The following is a 21,976-nucleotide window of genomic DNA, read 5'->3' on the forward strand; positions in this document are numbered from 1 at the left end:
CTCAAATCAATAGAATTAGAAATGAAAAAGGAGAAGTAACAACTGACACTGCAGAAATACAAAGGATCATTGGAGATTACTACAAGCAGCGATATGCCAATAAAATGGACAACCTGGAAGAAATGGACAAATTCTTAGAAAAGCACAAACTTCCGAGACTGAACCAGGAAGAAATAGAAAATATAAACAGACCAATCACAAGCACTGAAATTGAAACTGTGATTAAAAATCTTCCAACAAACAAAAGCCCAGGACCAGATGGCTTCATAGGTGAAGTCTATCAAACATTTAGAGAAGAGCTAACACCTATCCTTCTCAAACTCTTCCAAAATATAGCAGAGGGAGGAACACTCCCAAACTCATTCTACGAGGCCACCATCACCCTGATACCAAAACCAGACAAAGATGTCACAAAGAAAGAAAACTACAGGCCAATATCACTGATGAACATAGATGCAAAAATCCTCAACAAAATACTAGCAAACAGAATCCAACAGCACAATAAAAGGATCATACACCATGATCAAGTGGGGTTTATCCCACGAATGCAAGGATTCTTCAATATACGCAAATCAATCATTGTGATAAACCATGTTAACAAATTGAAGGAGAAAAACCATATGATCGTCTCAATAGATGCAGAAAAAGCTTTCGACAAAATTCAACACCCATTTATGATAAAAGCTCTCCAGAAGTAGGCATAGCGAGAACTTACCCCAGCATAATAAAGGCCATATATGACAAACCCACAGCCAACATCATTCTCAATGGTGAAAAACTGAAACCATTTCCTCTAAGATCAGGAACAAGATAAGGTTGTCCACTCTCACCACTATTATTCAACATAGTTTTGGAAGCTTTAGCCACAGCAATCAGAGAAGAAAAAGAAATAAAAGGAATCCAAATTGGAAAAGAAGAAGTAAAGCTGTCACTGTTTGCAGATGACATGATACTATACATAGAGAATCCTAAAGATGCTACCAAAAAACTAATCAATGAGCTAATCAATGAATTTGGTAAAGTAGCAGAATACAAAATTAATGCACAGAAATCTCTTGCATTCCTATACACCAATGATGAAAAATCTGAAAGAGAAATTAAGGAAACACTCCCATTTACCCTTGCAACAAAAAGAATAAAATACCTAGGAATAAACCTACCTAAGAAGATGACCTGTATTCAGAAAACTATAAGACACTGATGAAAGAAATTAAAGATGATACAAACTGATGGAGAGATAGACCATGTTCTTGGATTGGGAGAATCAACATTGTGAAAATGACTGTACTACCCAAAGCAATCTACAGATTCAATGCAATCCCTATCAAACTACCAATGGAATTTTTCACCGATCTAGAACAAAAAAATTCACAATGTGTATGGAAACACAAAAGACCCCGAATAGCCAAAGCAATCTTGAGAAAGAAAAACGGAGCTGGAGGAATCAGGCTTCCGGACTTCAGACTATACACCAAGCCACAGTAATCAAGAGAGTGTGGTACTGGCACAAAAACAGAAATATAGATCAATGGAACGGGATAGAAAGCCCAGAGATAAACCCACACACATATGGTCACCTTAGTTTTGATAAAGGAGGCAAGAATATACAATGGAGAAAAGACAGCCTCTTCAATAAGTAGTGCTGGGAAAACTGGACAGCTACATGTAAAAGAATGAAATTAGAACACTCCCTAACACCATACACAAAAATAAACTCAAAATAGATTAAAGACCTAAATGTAAGGCCAGACACTATTAAACTCTTAGAGGAAAACATAGGCAGAACACTCTATGACATAAATCACAGCAAGATCCTTTTTGACCCACCTCCTAGAGAAATGGAAATAAAAACAAAAATAAACAAATGGGACCTAATGAAACTTAAAAGCTTTTGCACAGCAAAGGAAACCATAAACAAGCAAAAGGACAACCCTCAAAATAGGAGAAAATATTTGCAAATGAAGTAGCTGACCAAGGATTAATCTCCAAAATTTACAAGCAGCTCATGCAGCTCAATATCAAAAAAACAAACAACCCAATCCGAAAATGGGCAGAAGACCTAAACAGACATTTCTCCAAAGGATATATACAGATTGCCAACAAACACAGAAAGCACGCTCAACATCACTCATCATTAGAGAAATACAAATCAAAACTACAGTGAGGCATCACCTCACACCAGTCAGAATGGTCATCATTAAAACATCTACAAACAATAAATGCTGGAGAGGGTGTGGAGAAAAGGGAACCCTCTTGCACTGTTGGTGGGAATGTAAATTGATACAGCCACTATGGAGAACAGTATGGAGGTTCCTTAAAAAACTAAAAATAGAACTACCATACGACCCAGCCATCCCACTACTGGGCATATACCCTGGGAAAACCACAATTCAAAAAGAGTCACGTACCACAGTGTTCATTTCAGCTCTGTTTACAGTAGCCAGGACATGGAAGCAACCTAAGTGTCCATTGACAGATGAATGGATAAAGAAGATGTGGCACATATATACCACGGAATATTACTCAGCAGTAAAAAGAAACAAAATTGAGTTATTTGTAGTGAGGTGGATGGGCCTAAAGTCTGTCATACAGAGTGAAGTAAGTCAGAAAGAGAAAAACAAATACCATATGCAACACATATATATGGAGTTTAAAAAAAAAAGGTCATGAAGAACCTAGGGGCAAGATGGGAATAAAGACGCAGACCTACTAGAGAATGGACTTGAGGACACGGGGAGGGGGAAGGGTAAGCTGGGATAGAGTGAGAGAGTGGCATGGACATATATACACTACCAAATGTGAAATAGATAGCTAGTGGGAAGCAGCCACGTAGCACAGGGAGATCAGCTCGGTGCTCTGTGACCACCTAGAGGGGTGGGATAGGGAGGGTGGGAGGGAGATGCAAGAGGAAGGAGATATGAGGATATATGTATAGCTGACTCACTTTGTTATAAAGCAGAAACTAACCATTGTAAAGCAATTATACTCCAGTAAAGAAGTTAAAAAAAAAAAGGATGTGCTAACTTTATTGTGTTACACATTTCACAATATATTCATGTATCAAATCATCACATTTACCGTTTAAACTTAATGTTATATGTCAATTATATCTCAATAAAGCTGGGAAATATAAAATTGCTCTCTTGCCCTTTACGCTTGATGCAATCAAGTTATCAATTTATTCCTAAATTTCTCTATTTCCACAGTATCAAATCAACTCAGTATCATTCCTGCTGCCACTATTTCAGTTTAAACCCTCTACCTCTTGCCTGGACTATTATAGTAGCCTTCTAGTTGGTCTGAATCTCTCCTCCTTCCCTCTGTCACCTTTTTCCCCAAACAAACTGAGGACAACTTCATACCCATCCTTCAAGGTCCATTCTGACTCCCAGTAATATGGTCTCACCTTCCTTTAGGCACTTCCAGCACTCTGTCTTACTCTTCTTTGAGTTCTGATATTAAGTAGCTTGAGTGATGAGACTCTGTTCTCCCATCTTCTATTTCCAATGATGAGCAGTCGGTGCCTTGCATATAGTACTGTTCAATAAGCCTTGATTATGATGGATTGATAGCAAGGCTAAAATGGACTCTCTGCTCCACTTAGAACAAACATTCCCCAACTGAATTCCACTAAGACCCTTCAGGCTAGGAAATAGACCAGCTTTGCAGTGTGCCATGTCATGCCCTCACTTTCCAATGCCCTGGTACTATAGAAGAAGAGCAAGAATAACATTCCTTTTTAACCTGTAAAGGATATGGAACTTTCTTGAACAGTTCTGAGAATCAAAGCAGAAAATGTGGCAGTGACATTAGTGAAGCCTTAGAAGTGTGAGAAGCACCTGAGAGCTTGTGATGAGCAGGTTGTCTGTGATAGACAAACAGACCCATTAAACAGGCATAGCTACTAATTAGAAGGAGCAAAGCAGTGTTTGAGACCTTGACCACATGGATGAGGTGGTAGAGTTTCCTAGATGCCTAATTCAGGAGTCCTCTAAAAATAGGAGTTCATTCACTCTGACTCAAAAAGTAGGCGTTTGATATGGATTCTTGTGCACAGCACTTGTCAGAGGAACATTCCTTCAGTCAGAAGTCTGAAATGTGTAGCTGTAGTCTTGCTTTATGCCTTGGGTCATCTTTGGGAGAGACTTGGGCTCTGGAGTCTCCTACTATCTCAAAGTAGCGGAGGCCTGGGACCCCCAGACCTAATTGGCTTTGGGACAGGAAGGGAGACAGAGCTACCATCTCACATTTGTAGAGTGCTTTCTAGTCTACATGCACTGTTAAGCCCCTTTTCTGATGTTATCCTCATGAGAGCCCTGTGAAGTGTGCTGAGCAGATGGCTCTCATTTTATAGACAGGAAAACCTAAGTCACAGGGCCAGTCAGAAAGAGAAACCAAGGTCTTCTGACTCCTTAACAAGTGCTCTGTCCACCCCGCCATGCTACTGAGTTGCGGAAAAGGGAGAAGCTATTTAATAGCGCTTGCCACTTAGGTGAATGGTTGAAACGAATTGCCCTAATATGGTCAGCCATTGGCTGAATCTGAGCCCCTCTGCTTTCTGTCCACAGAGCCATGGGGGTGTTGATGTCCAAGCGGCAGACAGTGGAGCAGGTGCAGAAGGTGAGCCTGGCTGTGTCTGCCTTCAAGGATGGGCTGCGGGACAGGTCTTCCATCCGACGCACAGGTGAACTTTCGGGGTCTCACCGTGGCACGGTAGAGGGCTCTGTCCAGGAGGTGCAGGAAGAGAAAGAAGCAGAGGCAAGCACCCCAGCACTCCAAGAAGAGAGCAGTGTCAACCGTGCCGCCTGGGAGAGGCTCCGGGATGGGCGTGGAGTGGAGCCGGAGGAGTTTGACAGGACCAGTCGTTTCACACCCCCTGCCTTCATCCGCCCCACCCGGAAGCTGGATGATGACAAGCCTCCAGATATCCGCTTGGAGCCCAGAGAGCCTGTGAGTGTCCAGTAAGGGCAGAATCCCACAGTCTTAGACCTTCTGGGATTCAGGGAGCAGGACAGGGAGGCCTGGGTATGGTTGAAGTGAGACTCAAAACCAGAAAGATGGAGCTGAGTCTTTGAATTTCTTCCCCAAGAATAAAAATGTTACATACTGGATTTGTCTTAGTGAAAGACTTGAGGAAATGGGTAATAAGGAATTATACCATGGCAGCCCTCCCACCTAAGGGATAATACTGTCCCCTGTAGGAGGCATTTGGAAATTTGGGGTGGGGGTAGGGGGAGTTCAGGAAGGTCACAAAACTGGGAGTTGCTCCTGGTATTTGGTGCCAAGGAAAACAGGGATGATAAGGGTCCTGCAATGCCTGGGACAATCTCTCACAACAGATTATTATTTCCAAAAATGCTAGGTAGCATCCCTGCTCAGAAACATGATCACAGAGACCTGAGCAGCTGGAAGAACCTACTGGTTCTTGTCTTCCAGAGAGAAAGCTCTATTGCCATAACATTGGCTTCAGTTGGAGTTGTTCCTTTAGGCTGCTCCAGAGTCACTCAGCCCCAGGCAAGTAGCACTGTGCTTGGTGGCCTAGGATCTTGCTGCTCTGTTTATACATCCTTATACACTCCTGCCATCTTTCCCCAGGTTGTTAATGATGAGATGTGTGATGTCTGTGAGGTCTGGACAGCCGAGAGCCTCTTCCCGTGCAGGGTCTGCACCAGGGTCTTCCACGATGGCTGCCTGCGCCGCGTGGGCTACATCCAAGGAGACAGTGCCGCGGAGGTGACTGAGACGGCAAACACGGAAACAGGCTGGAGCTGCCACTACTGTGTGAGCCTAGACTGCAGGGATGGTGGGCTCCTGCACTGCCAGGGATTTGGCACATTTCCTGGAGGCCCAGTCTTAGAACACTGGTTTCTAGGCAGTAGCCTGAAGAGTATTCAGGTTCGGGTCACTAGAGTTAGGACAGACTTTCCTTACCTCAGTACTATTGACATTTGGGGCACAATAATTCTTTGTTGAGCGGGCTGTGTGCACCGTAGGATGTTTAGCAGCATCCCTAGCCTCTACCCATTAGACGCCAGTAGCACCCACCCCCAGTTGTGACAACCCAAAATATCTCCAGATACTACCAAATGTATCGTGGGGGAACGAAATCGTGCCAGTTGAGAACCACTGAGCTAGAGGACTGAATGAGTAGGACGAGACCTAATTATTCACAACTAATTCTGCTTGGAGCAGTACTTACTCTCTGTTAGTCTATAGTTGTCATTCATTGTATTCATCTGAAAAACCAACCTGAAATCCTAACCGGCTTGCTTCCAATAGGGATGGATTCCATCCAAGGAAAACATCTTAGTCCTAAGATTCTCACTTGGTCTTCTACCTAACTCTTAGGAGCATTTTTCTTCATCTCTGAAGCAATCATTTTGTGAATTAAGTAACAAAGTCCTGTTGATTCAGAACTTTGCAAATTATACATAAATGCCTTCCAAATTTTGAAAAGATTAAAAGCCAGATTCGGGGCTTCCCTGGTGGCGCAGTGGTTAGGAGTCCGCCTGCCAATGCAGGGTGGACGGGTTCGAGCCCTGGTCCGGGAAGATCCCACATGCCGCGGAGCAACCAAGCCCATGCGCCACAACCACTGAGCCTGCGCTCTAGAGCCCACGAGCCACAACTACTGAAGCCCGTGCGCCTAGAGCCTGTGCTCTGCAACAAGAGAAGCCACCACAATGAGAAGCCTGTTCCCTGCAACAAAGAGTAGCCCCCGCTCGCCGCAACTAGAGAAAGCCCGCGCGCGGCAGCAAAGACCCAGTGCAGCCAAAAATTAAATTAATTAATTTTTTTAAAAAAGCCAGATTCATATCCATTTCTCAGCACACCTGAATAGAGTTCAAGTCTTGCTTTATTGATCTGTTGCCCTGCAGATATCTTCATCCACTGATTTCAGAGTAAGGAGTATCTGCTGATCCCCTCTTCTTCCTACTGCCTAGAAGAAAGCAAAGATGTGCCGCTTTCTAACAAATAACACTTTCTCTATGGCTTGTCCATAAAATGAAGAATAGAAGAGTTACTTCCAGTCACTTAAATACCTTCTCCCCAGCTGGAATATGCCACTGCAGAGCCTGCTCTACAGGCAATCTTCTCTAGTCACCACTCCTCCAAATGCTAGCCTTTTCACTCACAGCAGCTCTGCTTGGCAGTGTTCTGCTGATGTAGGACTGAGTGTCTCCTTCCTAAACCCTCAGGATTACACGGCTCCCTTGCTGGCTTTCTGTCACAGTCCCGCCTTCATTACCACCACTCTCCACCAGACCTTTTACAAAGACTTCTTCCAAGCTCCTCCCTTTTCTTTCCTTCCCTTCACAGCCAAGCTTCTTGAAAGGACTTCATTATCTCCTTGTGGTTCCCCAACCACTTGTAACTCGGCTTCTGCATCCATCATTTTGCTGAATTAGCTCTTCTAAGGTCGCCAGTGACCTAATTGTCAAGTCCGGTGACCTTTTCTCAGGAATCTTTTACTTGATCTCTCTGACGTATTTAGCACTTCCTTACTGCCCCCTCTTTTCTTAGGGTATGAGTATTTTTTGTGAGAATTATTACACAAAATACGGAAACCAGAGAAAATAGAAAATCAATAAAATTCCATCTGACTCGTATAACCACTGTTAACATTACCTCCTACATTGTACAACTCTCTTCTCTTGGCTTCCAGTACCCTCTACTGATTCTCTTCCCAGGTTCTTCTCTGACCATTCTTTCTTCTTTTTAGATTTTTTTTTTTTGATGTGGACCATTTTTTAAAGTCTTTATTAAATTTGTTACAATATTGCTTCTTTTTTATGTTTTGTTTTTTTGGCCACGAGGCATGTGGGGTCTTAGTTCCACGACCAGGGATGGAACCCACAACCCCCTGCAATGGAAGACAAAGTCTTAACCACTGGACCGCCAGGGAAGTCCCGACCATTCTTTCTAAGTGCCCTTAGTTTCTTGTCCCAGTCCTAAATGCTGGTGTTTCTCAGGGTTCTTTTCCCACTAAACTCTCTCTCTCTCTGGGTCTTCATCCACTTTGGTGGCTATTCCACCATCTAAATACCAATCATTCCCAAATCTGTGGGTCCAGACCTAAATTTCCTGTCTCTTGGACTTACATCCATCTTGATGTCTCACTGGTACTTCACACTCAACATGCCCCCAAATGAACTCATCTTCTTCCCCAAACCCATTCTCCCTTCCTTGTCTCTGTGAATAGTAATACCACCACCACCCCACAGTTACCAATCCCAACTCATTTCTCTCCCTCACCCCTCACGTCCAGTGAGTCAGCAGGTCCTATAGACTCTACCTCCTAATCTCTCTCAAATCTCTCCCCTTTTCTTCATTCTCATGTCTTAGTTTAGCCACTTATCTTTTCTTTATTGCAACACTTAATTAACTGCCCTCCATGCCTCCAGACTTTGCCCATCTAATCCATTCTCCACACAGCAGAAAAAGAGCTGACTATGGCACTCCACACTTAAAAACCCTTCCGTGACTCCCATTTGCCCTCAGAAAAAAGCCCAATTTGAGGGGTTCAATAAAGGGCATTTGAAGCACTTCACAGTCAGGCTTCTGCCTACCTCCCCTCCCTTATCTTTTATCCCCTCCCTACCCTCTTCCAAGAAACACACACACACACACACACACACACACACACACACACTCTCTACATTCCAGCCATACTAAACATCTCACAGTGTTATACACCATTGTGCCGAGCATATACTAGGTGCTCAAAAAGTGTTTATTGAAAGAATGGTTTGAGTTCTTCATGAAATCCACAAATGAATAGTCATGAAATGTCTGCTCCTGTTCTTTACTGGTATTTTAGAGAGAAAATGATCTACTATAAAGAATATTTGGTAGTTTAAAGACTATAAGACTGTAAATTAATGCTAACAAAATAACATATCAGTGCTCTTTTGGAATTAAGACTTCCCTGGCACCACAAAAAAAATTCATTTGGTTTTAGGAACTTTTTCATGATGGCATCTCTTTCAAAACCATTCTGGAGTTAAAGTGATACAACTTTAGGATTAAACAATTTTTAGAAATATGGAAACTGGAGTTAGAATTAAACTTTTTTAACTAAAATACTCTTTGAATACAGCCTGACACAGAAGCCAGATACATAAAATGGATAAAGATGGAGCTGCTCTGATTGTTGGAGCTAGGGATTCAGAACCCTGCCTACTTGCCCCCTTCTCCCTTGCAACAGCTTCCTAAGGCATCTCCAGGGAACCCCTAAGCTATCTCAGAGAATAATTCAAAAACCACTATTTTAGTAAAAGGGACTCAGGGCTGGAGCCAGGATATCTGGGTTCTGGGAAAGATCCTGCCCAGAGCTGGACAGCTCTGAGAAAGTCCTTTCCCCTTTCTGGGGCCTCAGTCTCCTTGACTGTGAATGAGAGGCTGGGATTAAATGATCCAATAATTGCCTTCCAGCTGGAATACTATTTCCATCCTTCTTGATCCTTGGCCTTTCTTTCTTACCGGCCAACATGGCCACTGACTTAGCTCTTCCTCTTTTTCAGAACAACCTCAACTTGCTGCTAACTGAGGAAGAAATGTACAGCCTCACAGAGACCTTTCAGCAGTGTAAAGTTATCCCCGGTAAGGCTGGATGGTACTGCCAATGGAGAGAGCCAGGCAGATTTCTTCTTCATACTTTCTAGGATGAACCATGAAAGGAGTATTCCGGAATTTGTGGGGCAAGGGCATAAATGGGACCGTGTTCGCAAGCTGTTGGCCCACCACTGGCCACAGCCTGAGTTATCCTGGCTATGGAGACAAAGACTGGATGAGAGCTGTGGGTGGTGGGGCTCTGGAGGGTACCCTAGAGGTGAGTGCAGGTACTCCAGAGGCTGCGGAAAGGGTGGGCATGGCTAGCACGGGGTGCCTCCCCACAGACTGCTCCCTGACGCTGGATGACTTCCTGCGCTACCGCCACCAAACAGCGAAGCGAGGGGACAGTGACAGGGCTCTAAGTGAGGAGCAAGAGGAGCAGGCAGCCCGCCAGTTTGCAGCCCTGGACCCTGAACACCGAGGACACGTAGAGTGGCCTGATTTCTTGTCCCATGAGTCCCTCCTACTTCTACAGCAATTACGTCCCCAGGTAAGGGACAGCTGGGGGTAAACGTCCGTGGGATATTGGGTGAGAGACCAGGGAAACATGCCAGGCAGCTTGGAGGAGCACTGGGTACTCTCCGAGCAAGAACCAGTACCAGGAAAGGGTTCAGGTTCTATCCAGTGACAGGTGGTCCAGTGCCTAGGCTGGGGAAACTGCCCAAGGAAGATTGATTAGCGCTGGACCCCACTGCAAATGTTGGTGTTACCAGAAATGCTCTGGGCTGCTTCAAAGGGAGGGTGCAGAGGTGATGATGGAGGTAGGATTCTCTGTGGCTTGACAGTTTACAAAATATTTTCACCTCCAGGTCTTAATATATCTCTTCTTCCCCAGAACTCTCTGTTAAGGCTTCTGACAGTCAAGGAGCGGGAGCGAGCCCGGGCCACTTTCCTGGCCCGGGGCAGCGGGAGCACTATCAGTGAGGCAGAGTGCCGCCGTGCCCAGCACTCTTGGTTCTGCAAACGCCCCCCAGATGCTTCTTCCTGCAGTGTCAGGTCCGCTCCCTACCAATCCCTGCCCCAACTCACGTACCCTCCTCCTTTTTCCATGCCAAATGGCCCTTGGTATGAAAGGTGCCTACCTCCCTGTTTCTCCTGCCAGTTTCTCCAAACAGCCAGAAGATCCTCCTGTGCATTAGACAGTGGACAGTGACTCCTACTGGCCAAGGCATAGAGTAGCCTCTACTCCAAACTCCGTCACCCCATGTCAGAAAAGCCTGGACAAGCACATCCAGAGCTTTGGGTTCGCCAGAATGTGGAAGGGGCCGGACCTTTCGGTGGCCCACTCCTAACCACATGTCCTTGTGCCCAACAGCGTCAGCCATGTGGGTCCCATAGCAGACAGCAGCCCAGCGTGCAGCAGCAGCAAGAGTCAGGAAAAGGCCCCGCTGCCCACAGAGCCTGAGTCCAGGTGAGTGACACCTCCTCACCTGGCTGTCTACACCCCTGACCCCTACAAACACACAAGTAAGATTGGGTGTTACCCACCATCACCCCAAAACAGCAAATGCCCACCCCAGAAACCAGACTTCAAGAGTACACATTTGACCCCAGATCCATAGGGCCAGTGAGCTGGTCTGTCACCCTGGAAGCACAGCCTGCCATCACCATGTCACGCACAAGCCAGGGCTTCCCTGAGTTTTGCCCACCTCAAGCCATGCTGCCACTGGGAGCAGGTCTCATGAGCCTCCAGGCTCAGCAACCGGCCTCACAAACCTGTTCTTTGCTTCCACTCCAGATTTGTGGACTGGCCTACCTTCCTGCAGGAGAATGTCGTCTACATCTTGGCTGCTCGCCCCAACAGTGCAGCCATTCACCTGAAACCCCCAGGATAGCATGGAGCAGAAAAGCTTAGTTTGGGGACAGTGGCGTTCTCTCCCTCCTTTACTTTCTCCCTTCCCTCCACAAACCTCTGGTACTGAGACTTATGGGGATGGAGCACTGGCCACATCTCAGTTTGTCACTAAGCTTTATGGCACTGAAATCACCATTCCCATCACAACAGAGACAGTAAATGCATTGCCACAGGGAGAAGCCCTGGGAGCTGTGGCAGTATCTGCTCCTGGACCACCCCCTGCCCTCACACCGTAGACTGGACCTGCCACTGCACACGTATATGTGTGCACACACATGCACACATACACACATGCCTAGCTGGCCATGCCTGCAGAGACCTGGTTCTTTTTGGTTGAAGAAGGACCAAAGTTCTTTCGTGAAGCCCTTGGTATAAACGAGGGGCTCTCTGCTCAGCCCTTCTGTTGGCCAGTTCTTATTCACAGTAGATCAGTCTCTGGCCAAGTGATTCTTAATAAGGGGGCATATCAGACTCACATACTCTCCTAGAGATGCTGACAGGCTCCCTCTTCCCACACTGAAAATCCCTTCTGTGGTGAGCCACTGTTCTGGTAGGTGTGTGCTATGTCCCTCAGGTGGGGTGGGGAAATGGTTGAAAATCACCACTGCACTTATTATTTATTTATTATTTATTTAAATTCAATTCCTGGTGACAGAGAAGGCAACTAGTCTGTGGAGTCCTAATTAGAAAAGGGAAGGCAGCCCTCCCAGGGACCCAGAATTCTAGGAACCTCTCAGCCAGGTCATTCAAGTCCAAAAGTCTTTATTTAACAGAACAGTCCAAAACCAAGGTGAGCCATCCTGGCCCGTTTTTTAGGTGGGTGCTCATGGCCCAGAGCCCAGGGGCCTGAATGGAACAGGTATGATGGCACGAGTCTCAGCCCTCTGGGTTAAGTGCTTCACCCAAGTCAGCTACCACAGAGACCCAAAGCCTGAGCTCCAGTGAGGACAAGGCCTGGATGGAAGAGGAGAGAAGAAGGCTCATGCTTTTCCATTCTTCCAGCTCAGCTCAACTGCAGACCTAGAAAAGTGTGCCATGGTATGGAGTACAGAGCCAGCCTTTTTCATAGCCCAAGAAAGAGCAACTCCACAGAAGCCCTCAAAAGGAATTCCTTTCAAACCACCTGACAATGAGGATAAGACACTGGAGCTAAGAAGAGGATTTGCATCTCAACTCTCTTGAACAGAGAAAGTCCCAGCAAAGCCTCACAGAAGGAAGAGGTGTTCCCTTCTCCCTGTTACTGAGATATGGCCTGAGTTGCAGCTTTTCCCCATTGCTCACTACATGTCCTTCCCCACCAGCTTAGGGCCTGGACCTGGCATGGGAAGACTTCGGGGGCAAGGAGAGGCTGCCACAAGGCCACCAAGCCTGGCCTCCCAGCCCCAGCTGTCCTTCCTAAGTTCTCATTAAATTCCCCAGTCAGTGTATGTTACAGGTAAGCACAGGCCCTGGAGTTCAAGTTTCTGTTTCCAAGCTAATGGCTTAGGTTAGCCAGTTCTGACGACCAAGAGTTATTTGAGATGGCGTTGGCTCAGTCATGCAGAAGTTAACACAACCCCATTGCTCAAGGCATTTCTACGGAAAAAGCAGCATACAGCTCAGTGCTGCTCAGAGGAAAGCAGGGAGCTGTAACCTGGGGCATGGTAAGAGCACTATATGGTCTCCTCCCTTAGAGCCTGACCTAGAAGCCAGGTAAGAGGCTTCTGAGGTTGGATTGTTTAGGACTGAAAGGAAGCATACAGAAGATGAGCTGGGTTCATGTGTGTGGCTCTGAACATTTAAAAAACCCCAGTTCTTTGTAAATACTCCATAGCCATACTCCCAAGACTAATCAGTAGGAGGGGCCATTATTCAGTCCAGCCAAAAAAAAGAAAAAAAAACAAAGAAAGAAAGAGAAAGCCCATGACTTTTGGGCCCAAGGACTGCATCCGAAGCAGCCAGCCCTGGGGTTTTGCCCTGAGATTAAAGCACATTAAGCACAAGGGCTTTTGCTTACTCTCGGGCAAATCACCTTCTATGTCAATGGCCTTTGGCTGCTTGATCTCATGGACAGGGCATTTTGAGTAAAAACAAGGTCTGGGCTTTGAGAGCTCGGTAGCTTCTTCTCCTGCCTCGCCATCAGTCAAAAGGATTGGCAGTCCATCTTCTTGTTCCCTGATCCTTCACAGACCAAGGCGATGCCTACCTCTCTGGAGCTGCAGCTTCTAGCTTTCTGTGGGTGAGTGGTAAAGACTGGGGGCCACTGGATCAGGCCAGCTGTATCCCAGGGCCTGGCAAGGCAGACCCCAGAGTTCTTCCACAACAGGATCTGGCCCATTTGGGATCACCCTCTCCCTATTCCAGGGCGGCAAGCTTCCTTAGTGGGAGCGTGCTGCAAAGGGTCCAGGGGACATTGCCCTCAGCAAAGGATAGAGTGCCCAGTCACAAGAATCCTGGGAAGCAGAAAAGCACAGAGTAGTAACCAGCCTCTTCTCTATAGGCATCTAGCTTTTTACCAAAGGAGAGGTTCCATTGCTCCCTCAGTCAAGAGTTGCAGAAGCTCTATCCCAAGCCCCCTTCTGAGATCTCCCTTTGCAGTGTCCTAATCCACAGAGCCCCTCTCCAGTACATATGGAGATGTTCAAACTTGTATAAACCTAGTGAAGCCAATTTCCTTTTCAAGCCCTTTCATCATTGTGACTGTCTGAAATTCTGTCAAGTACAGAAATTAGCGACTGACTCTAATAAGAGTATGAGAAAATGTTTCAGTCTTTTCTTCTTGGCTGCCCCAAGTTGCAGAGATCAGTTCTTTTCCCAAGCACCACCCGCCCCACCCCGCCCCAGCCAAGGGAGGCTGAGGTTACACAGATGCTCCTCTGAAGACTACTTGCCCTAAGTCTATTTTTCACCCAGAAGTCCTCTTTTCCATGCTCAGATTTAAAGACAGGGGCATTTGATGACATGATGGAGCTTCAGGGACACAGGGTCAGCTGAGGCAATAGCTGTGGCCATGTAGCCTCTTTAAGTCTACTCCATGGCTTCCTCTCCTGAGATCAGCCTTCCCCAATAGATTCAGGCTCTGCGCTTTTGAGCAATGGGCCCCTTTGATCCCAGGGATGGAGCAGTTTCCTTACTCCTAGGTACTGACCCCTTTCAAGAGCTCTTCCTTTGAGGACAGCCACGGCAGAAGCTATGAGCACGTTGCCTCTTTCTGTCCTCAGCCTAAGCAACTGTGGCTGCAGGCCAGACACTGGCCTTTCTGGCCCTGGTGCTCCCTATGGGATGTCACCCTGGCCTTGTTAGAGTGGCCAAATATAGGGGTCCCCCATTCCTATCAACAGTATGGGAAGCACAGAATCAAACCACCTGGGAAGAGGGCACCTCTCTGGGGGGTGGGCTCAGGATTGTGCCTAGGCCTCTAAGCCTCAACCTCAACCACTGCATGTCTCGTGGCTTCAGTAAAGCTGGTGCCAGAAACCCTAAAGGCAAGAGGGAAGCTCAGAAGAAGCTGTATGGCAGGGTCACAGGCCAGCCATGACCACCACAGAGCCAAGAGTAACTTTCAGACAGGACTGGTGGCAGGCTCTAGTGATCCTGCAGGCATGTCCCCTTTAAACCAGCAGAGTAAAGGCAGATACATACTTGGAGTTTAAAAGGCAAAACAACATTGATGCCAGAATTTCAGGACATCCAGGCAGCACCTGTAACCGTAACCCCTTTTTACCCCTCTATTTACAGTGGAATAAAATTGCTGCTTTCTCCATGCCACTTAGTTTGAATTGCCCAGAATATCTCTCTGGGCCCTTAGCTACAGCCCATACAACAGAGTTCTCCTTGATTGGGGGATATTAATGCATCCTGCCTGCTCCAACAGCCCACGCTGGAGTGGGGTGGGACTGGGGCATTTTCTCTGCTGTTGTTTTTCTGCTGCCACTGCTTTTAGCAACCTTGAAAGGAAAGAAAATGAACAGGTTACAGAATCTCCAGTAGACCCCACTAGCACTAAGGAAAAACTTTCTTCCCTCTGGGCCAAATGCCCCAATGACCCAGATCATGGAGAGGGTGTCAGGTCTGCTCAGGCCAGGGACTAAGAAGCCCAATCACATTCCGGTTTGTATAGCATGGGTTGGCACGACCACAGATAAGAACATCAATGTATAAGTAGCAAGGCCTTTCCATATCCATGAAACGAAGGCCATCAAGCCTAGCCTCCTATAAGAGATGACCTCTGATCTGTCTCCCCACCAAACACAGGCTTGTGAGAAGGGCTCTGAGAGCACTCAAGTAACAATGGAGGATCCAATGGCCTCTGGTCCCTTATGCCCTTCCTATGTGCTTTTCTGCAGAAGGTAACTTGACAGTAAGCTGAGGGGAACATCCTCAAGCCCTGTCTTCCCATCACTACAGCTGCATGCTCCTCCCCATGGCTCAGCCTTCACTCCAGAAGGAGCTGATATTCCCAGAGGCTGGGCACAGTGAGAATCATAATAAAAAGATTGTGATGCTATTTTGGCTTCTTGTTTCCTGTTGTTTGGGGCACCTACCAAGTTTCTGTTTGGTTTCCTATCATCGGCCAATTCCTGAGTCTAAAACAGGAGCAGCTGTGGCCTCCAGAGAACCCATAAGATAGGTGGGGGTGGGAGGAGGCAGGGTCTCCACCATGCACACAGAGGAGACGAGGGCACTGAAGAGAAGAGCCAACGTTTTTGAAGAAATTAAGGAAAAGGTAAGCCCTCCAAGCCTGTCTGCTATGTATTGCCCCCAAACACACACCAAGGGCCAGCTTTAGACATTTTTCCCTTCCCAGTTTCTGCTGAGCTACAAAGTAGGAAAGCTGGTTGGCTGTTTTCTCCGGGTCTTCTGGGCTCTCCTTGGTCTGAGTTTCCTCCCCATCTTTGCAAATTGTTTTAATGTGATATGATAGGGCTGGGTAAACTAAGGTCTGGAGAAGCTTTCAGAGGACTATGAAATCCCCATTCATCCCTTTTGCCTGGTAAGAACAGAGCCAGTACTTGTAGACAGGAAAGCATCTCTAGACTGTGGATCAGAGGCAGATATTCTACCTCAAAACCATAGGAGCCCCAGATACAAATATGGTTAACCCCTGAGGGACCAGAGGCCATTCAGTTGCATGTGTCCACTTACATGCAGATTTTTTTCAATAAATAGGTACAACAGTATCACACAGTCCTCAGTTAGTTGAATCCACAAATGTGGAACCGGGGATACGGAGACCCAGCTATAAAGCTACAAGAGGATTTTTGCAGCAGGTGCATTGGCACCTTAATTCCCACATTGTTCAAGAGCCAACTGTAATTACTAACATTTTTGAGCACTTACTATGCACTGGGCAATTCTAAGTGCTTTGCATAAACTAATTAATCTTCAAAACAACCCTATGTGATTTGTATTACAGATGAGAAAGTGAGGAACCGAGAGGCTGAGAATTTCTCAAGGTTCCACAGTCACACAGCTAGGAAGCAGGGGAACCAGGTAGTCTGGCTTCAGTGCCCATGCTCTTAACTACTTTACTGTGCTGCCTGTCAAAGTATACCTCAAAGAAAGCTGCTGTGTGGTCCAGCACCTCCTGTTTCCACACCCAGGGAATAGGCATACACAGATAGCCAGACCTGTAGCCCATGTCAGAGGATTTCTTACCACCTGCACAACTCACCCCCCTCACAAAGACTCCCACACCCTTCCTGGAATTTTCCCACGAAGGTCCATCAGGCTCAGAAACAACTTAATAACATCCTACACATCCCTCTTCCTTATCTCCAGGCTCTGTGAAGCCAAGCATTGGGACAGAAGAGGCATAAAAGCTGGACCTCTGTGAACCTTAATGACAAGCAAGGTTTCCCCACCCTCAATCGGGCAGTCCTGACTGGAACTTCAGAGCCTCCCAGCACTGTTCCTGCTACCAACTGCCACTTGTTCCCAGGGTTGGCTGGAACCTCAGCTCCATAAAAACTTCCACCAACCGTGACTTTCCCTAGAGATAAAGAGGAGTGCACTTGAGCCAGAGCAGGGAAGTGGTTGCTAAATTTGCTAAATATGGAGTAATTAGTGCTCTCTCCCATCCCACTCATAGGGTTGCTTGGAGTTTGGCCTTGCAAAACCTCAGTTTCCGCATCTGTAAAAATCTGGAAAACAGTTCATTTTGTCTGCTTCCTGGGCTGATAGTTGAGTGAGGACAGAATACGTTTGGTGAGAGGAAAGAGCTTGGTACACTGTGAGGCACTGAGTGAGCAGCAAGAATTTCTGCCCCCACCTGAAGGCTGTGTGTGTATCATCTTCCACCCACCCACAGTCCCAGGCATAGCTGGGGGAACTTCCATTGGCCTCTGTCCACAGTGCTGAAGTCACAGCCAAGCCAGCTGGGGAGCTTCAGTCCCTCTTTTTCTTTTTTTTTTTTTTTTGGCAATATACTAATTTATCCATATATACATTCATTTTACATTATTACATTTTAATATTCATCAAAAACAAAAACATGGAACGCTTCATGAATTTGCACGTCATCCTTGCACAGAGGCCATGCTAATCTTCTCTGTAATGTTCCAGTTTTAGTATATGTGCTGCTGAAGTGAGCACTAGAGTCCTTCCTTGTCCCATCTAAGTAAGCATCAAATACAGAGACTTCCAAGCCCAAGGATTGCCCTAAAGCTCAGAAAGTAGTGCCAAAATGTTTCTTGTTTCACTAATTTCAAGTATCTTTGTCTTAAAAAATAATAATAAATAAATAATAACACTCCTTTCAAAATTATAACAGGTACAAAACGGGCAAGATGTGATTTAGCAGGTCAGGGAGAACAGAGTACGCAGTCTTCACCTGGTGTGAGTGAACTACTAAAAAGCTGATGTAACCTGAGGCTACATGGAAAGTTCAGGGTCAGAGGAGGGACGCGGGCTGGCTAGTATGCTGCACCAGCACTCCTGGAAAAACCTAACCAGAGCCAGGCATCATAAACTGAAACCCAGCCAGGGGAACATGGTCTTAGTGGCTGGAATTGAACAAGGCAGAGGAAGAACCCATGAAGGCCTGAGAGGTGTTCACATGTCAAGGAGCAGACTCAAGGGATGCAGATGGCTGATGTCTGGTAGATGGGACCAATGAAGTCAATGCGACCTCAAGCACAGAGCTAAGATCAAAGGTGGAAGAGAGACAGATTTCTGCTCAATAGGACCAAAAGATAACTGAATACCAGGGAAGGTAGTGAAGCTGTATGAGCATATGACAGAAATGTGGAGTTGGGGGTGAAATGTCTTCCCAGGTGTCCAGTCCTCCTGAGACCTGCGATGCCAGTAAATGGTTAAGCACCTTCTGGTGCATCCCCAGCCCTGAGGCCTGCTGAGCTGTAGGGAAATCCATGCTTATACTGACCCAAGTGACACCAAAGCATCAGCATCACTGGGTTGGGAACCTTTTTTTAGTTCAACCTCTTAAACCAACTGCTGTGCTTCCAGCTCTGAGTCCTGACCTGAGAGAAAAGATCCAAGATCCCAATATGGCTATTAATCCCCTTTCCAGGTGGGCTCTGGGAAGCATGCCTTTAGAACCTGATGTTGCACGCCCTCTGCTGGTCATTCCCAGTACTGTTCTCTCACCCCAAAGAAAAACCCATTTGAACCTTTATGGTACTAGTCAGTGTAGGTTCAGAACAGACGGGGAGACACAAGGCAAGTACCAGGGAGTTAGATCACTGGTCAGTGTTCAGTCAACGTACAGGATCATAACTGAATCTATGGATGGTTTAAGTATCAGTATCAAGATTAGGGCTCATCTGTGTCTAGGAGGAGAGCTTAGACTGAGGCTGGGTGTAGGGAACTTTCTGGTCCAGGACTAAGACCAAGATCAGTGTCTCAGGCTGAGGCCAAAGTTAGGGCTCATTGTGGGACTGAACTCTGGGCTCAAGTGTCAGCATGAAGTGTGTATCCAGGTGATATGCTAAGAGTCTGACCACAGGAAGGAGTCAGTCTGCATCCAGGGTAATGGGGTCAATGCAGTATTCCTATACCAGGTGGAAACATCAGATAGATAATAAGCACCAGCCATTGGAGAACTCAAGCAGAGATATTGCCAGAGAAGAAGTATAAGAGATGGGGGACAGAATAAGCAACTCACTAATTTCTAAGGACCTCCCAACCTTAAAGATGGAATAGCCAAGCTAGAGCGCCCCTTTCTCCTCAGAATGTGAATCTCAGTATTCTAGTTCCAGCTTCCTGTTAAAGCCCCCCACTAACCCTAGTACTGCCATATACAAATTATAGGAACTATTTGGGGACAGGAGAGGTCCAAGGACCAATCCTGTCACTGCAGAAAGCCGGCACTGTGGGGGTAGTCTTCCTTTCCCCCAGGATTCTCTGTGTCTACTGGCAACAAGGCTTGGCAGCCTCCCACACCCAGATCTTAGCAACCCTGGGAGCCCCTGGCAACTGCTGCCATGGTGACAAGACAGGGAACTGAGAACAAGTTGGGGGGGAGCACTTCCTCTGGAGGCTTCAGGATATGTGCAAGATAGGGCTCCCTCTCCCATATACAGTCTGGGAGGGAACATGTGCTCCTGTCTAAACACCTCCTCACTGGCACCCACCCCCGCCCCTGCCCCCGGGGTTCTGGTTCCCTCAGGGTGAGGAAATGAGGGACATCTAGGGTTGTGACGTCTCCAGAGGGAGGGAAGGTGAGTGGGGTTGTTTGGAACTGACACGATCAGATGCATGCATACACTGGCAGACATGGTGTCAGCATATCAACAGCCATGAAGCCGCACTTCATCCACTCTTTGTCATGTAGACACAGGCCTACTTAGTCATTTAATCACATATGTACAGTAACACAAAATCACATACCTACAGCAAATAACACAGAATCAGGCACACTACCACACAAAACTAGTTACACAGATACACTCACTTACAAATTGCATGACAGATACAACAAGACAAATAATTCCCAGGCTCAAACATTTACAGACGCACTCACATACCGAGATATCTGTGAACATACAGCGTAAGTTAACTTTCTTGAGCGTTAACTACAGGCCGAGCTCAGAACTAAGTGCATTACATGTGTTACCTTAATTAACCCTCTCAACGACCCTATGAGGTACTGCTGTCCCCATTTTACAAAGGAGTAAATGAGGAACCGATGTGGCAAGTAACCTCACAAGGTCAACAGTCTGCCTTCAGAGCCTACATTCTCATACCCTATGCCACACCCTGAGGCACCCCTGGTTCCTCTCACACATTCCTGATACCCAGGGCAATGGGACAAAGGACAGCAACTGAAAACTCAGCAAACAACGGAATCTGTGCCACCAATACCTGAAGGCACAGCCCTGCACCCTTGAAGGTCTAAGCCTACACTTCAGCATTAGCAGGGACCAGGTAAAGGCCGGTGACTAAACTCTGCCTCCGTGTTGGCACAGGCAAGGCTGGAGGAGGCAAAATAGACAAACCTGGCATAGGAAGAAGCAGAGCCGCCCACAGCCCAGGCCCCCATGAATCTGGAGGTGGGGGAGTGAGAGCCCTCAGATATAAGGAGCCAGTACCATTCCTGGGCCCCCTCACCCTCCCTTTCCCATCTCCCATGTCACACTATTCCATTCCCTCATCACCCCACCTCCCCTCCCTTCCTCATTTCTTCTCACCTCATCTCTCTGTCCCATCCTTTTGCTACTCATCCCATCTCCCCTCCCTCCTCTCCCTATCCCCCTCACCCCATCTCCCCTTCCTCCACTCCCTTACCCCATCTTCCCTCTCTCCTCTCCCCCTCTCCCTCCCCTCCCCACCCCTCCCCTCCTCATCTCCCTTACCCCATCTTCCCTCCCTCCTCTCCTTATCCCCATCACCCTGCCTCCTCTTACCACATTTCCTTTCCTTGCCTCACACCTCACACCCCTTTATACCTGGGATCCCCATCGTGATAACTAGAAAGAAGGCATATAGTGGAGAATAGGCCAACCTAACCTCAGGATCCCTAGACTGCTCTCCTGTTCTGCTCTGTGACCTAGGTACTGATGCTCTCCAAGCCTGTTTCCAGCTCTGTCTAGTTTGCATGACCTCATGGGTGTCCATACACTGCCTCAGGGAAACTGCAAGGAAAGAGAAGTGAGAGCTTCTGCTCTGGCCCTTCCTTTGTCCTCAAAGCCCCCAAGAACTCCTTCCCCCTCTTCACCCCTGGATTACCCCCTCCCTACCCCCGCTCCCTCTAGCACAGATGGGCCTGGGAGACAGTGACGTGGGCGCCAGGCACCGTGTCTGCTCAAGCGTCGGCTTCCGCTGGCAACCGCCTACGCAGCCCTGCCTGCTCTGAACATCGGGGACACTGGGGCTGAGAATTAATGGGGGTGGGGGTGGGGGTGGGGGTACTGAAATGGGAGATTCTGAGGGTGTTAAGAAAGGAGATCATGTGGAGCTGGGAGGAAGGGTTAAGGGGGGAGGCTAGGATAGGGGAGCTCATGGGAGTAGATAAGGATTAAGAATAGGATAAAAAATAATAAAATTTAAAAATTAAAAAAAAGAACA

The 21,976-nt window shown here is 47.0% G+C and overlaps 1 protein-coding gene across 3 annotated transcripts; it reads left to right on the forward strand.

Annotated features, from left to right (window-relative positions):
- Positions 1–4,572: 4,572 nt before the first annotated feature.
- Positions 4,573–11,450, forward strand: PHF24 (PHD finger protein 24; the record flags this gene model as incomplete). 3 transcript variants are annotated; one of them, XM_081237800.1, is made up of 8 exons in its annotated part: positions 4,573–4,620; positions 4,732–4,950; positions 5,596–5,781; positions 9,525–9,603; positions 9,900–10,105; positions 10,451–10,611; positions 10,931–11,026; positions 11,354–11,450. In XM_081237800.1, 8 exons carry the CDS (start codon positions 4,573–4,575, stop codon positions 11,448–11,450), a joined length of 1,092 nt encoding a protein of 363 aa, XP_081093926.1. The 3 variants fall into 3 exon arrangements, with proteins under 3 accessions (XP_081093926.1, XP_081093925.1, XP_081093927.1); XM_081237799.1 differs by having other exon boundaries at positions 4,573–4,950; XM_081237801.1 differs by lacking the exon at positions 4,573–4,620 and having other exon boundaries at positions 4,823–4,950; positions 5,661–5,781.
- Positions 11,451–21,976: the final 10,526 nt, after the last annotated feature.

Source organism: Mesoplodon bidens (genome assembly GCF_964165515.1).
Source record: "Mesoplodon bidens genome assembly, chromosome: 6".
In the NCBI taxonomy this organism is placed as follows: domain Eukaryota; kingdom Metazoa; phylum Chordata; class Mammalia; order Artiodactyla; family Ziphiidae; genus Mesoplodon; species Mesoplodon bidens.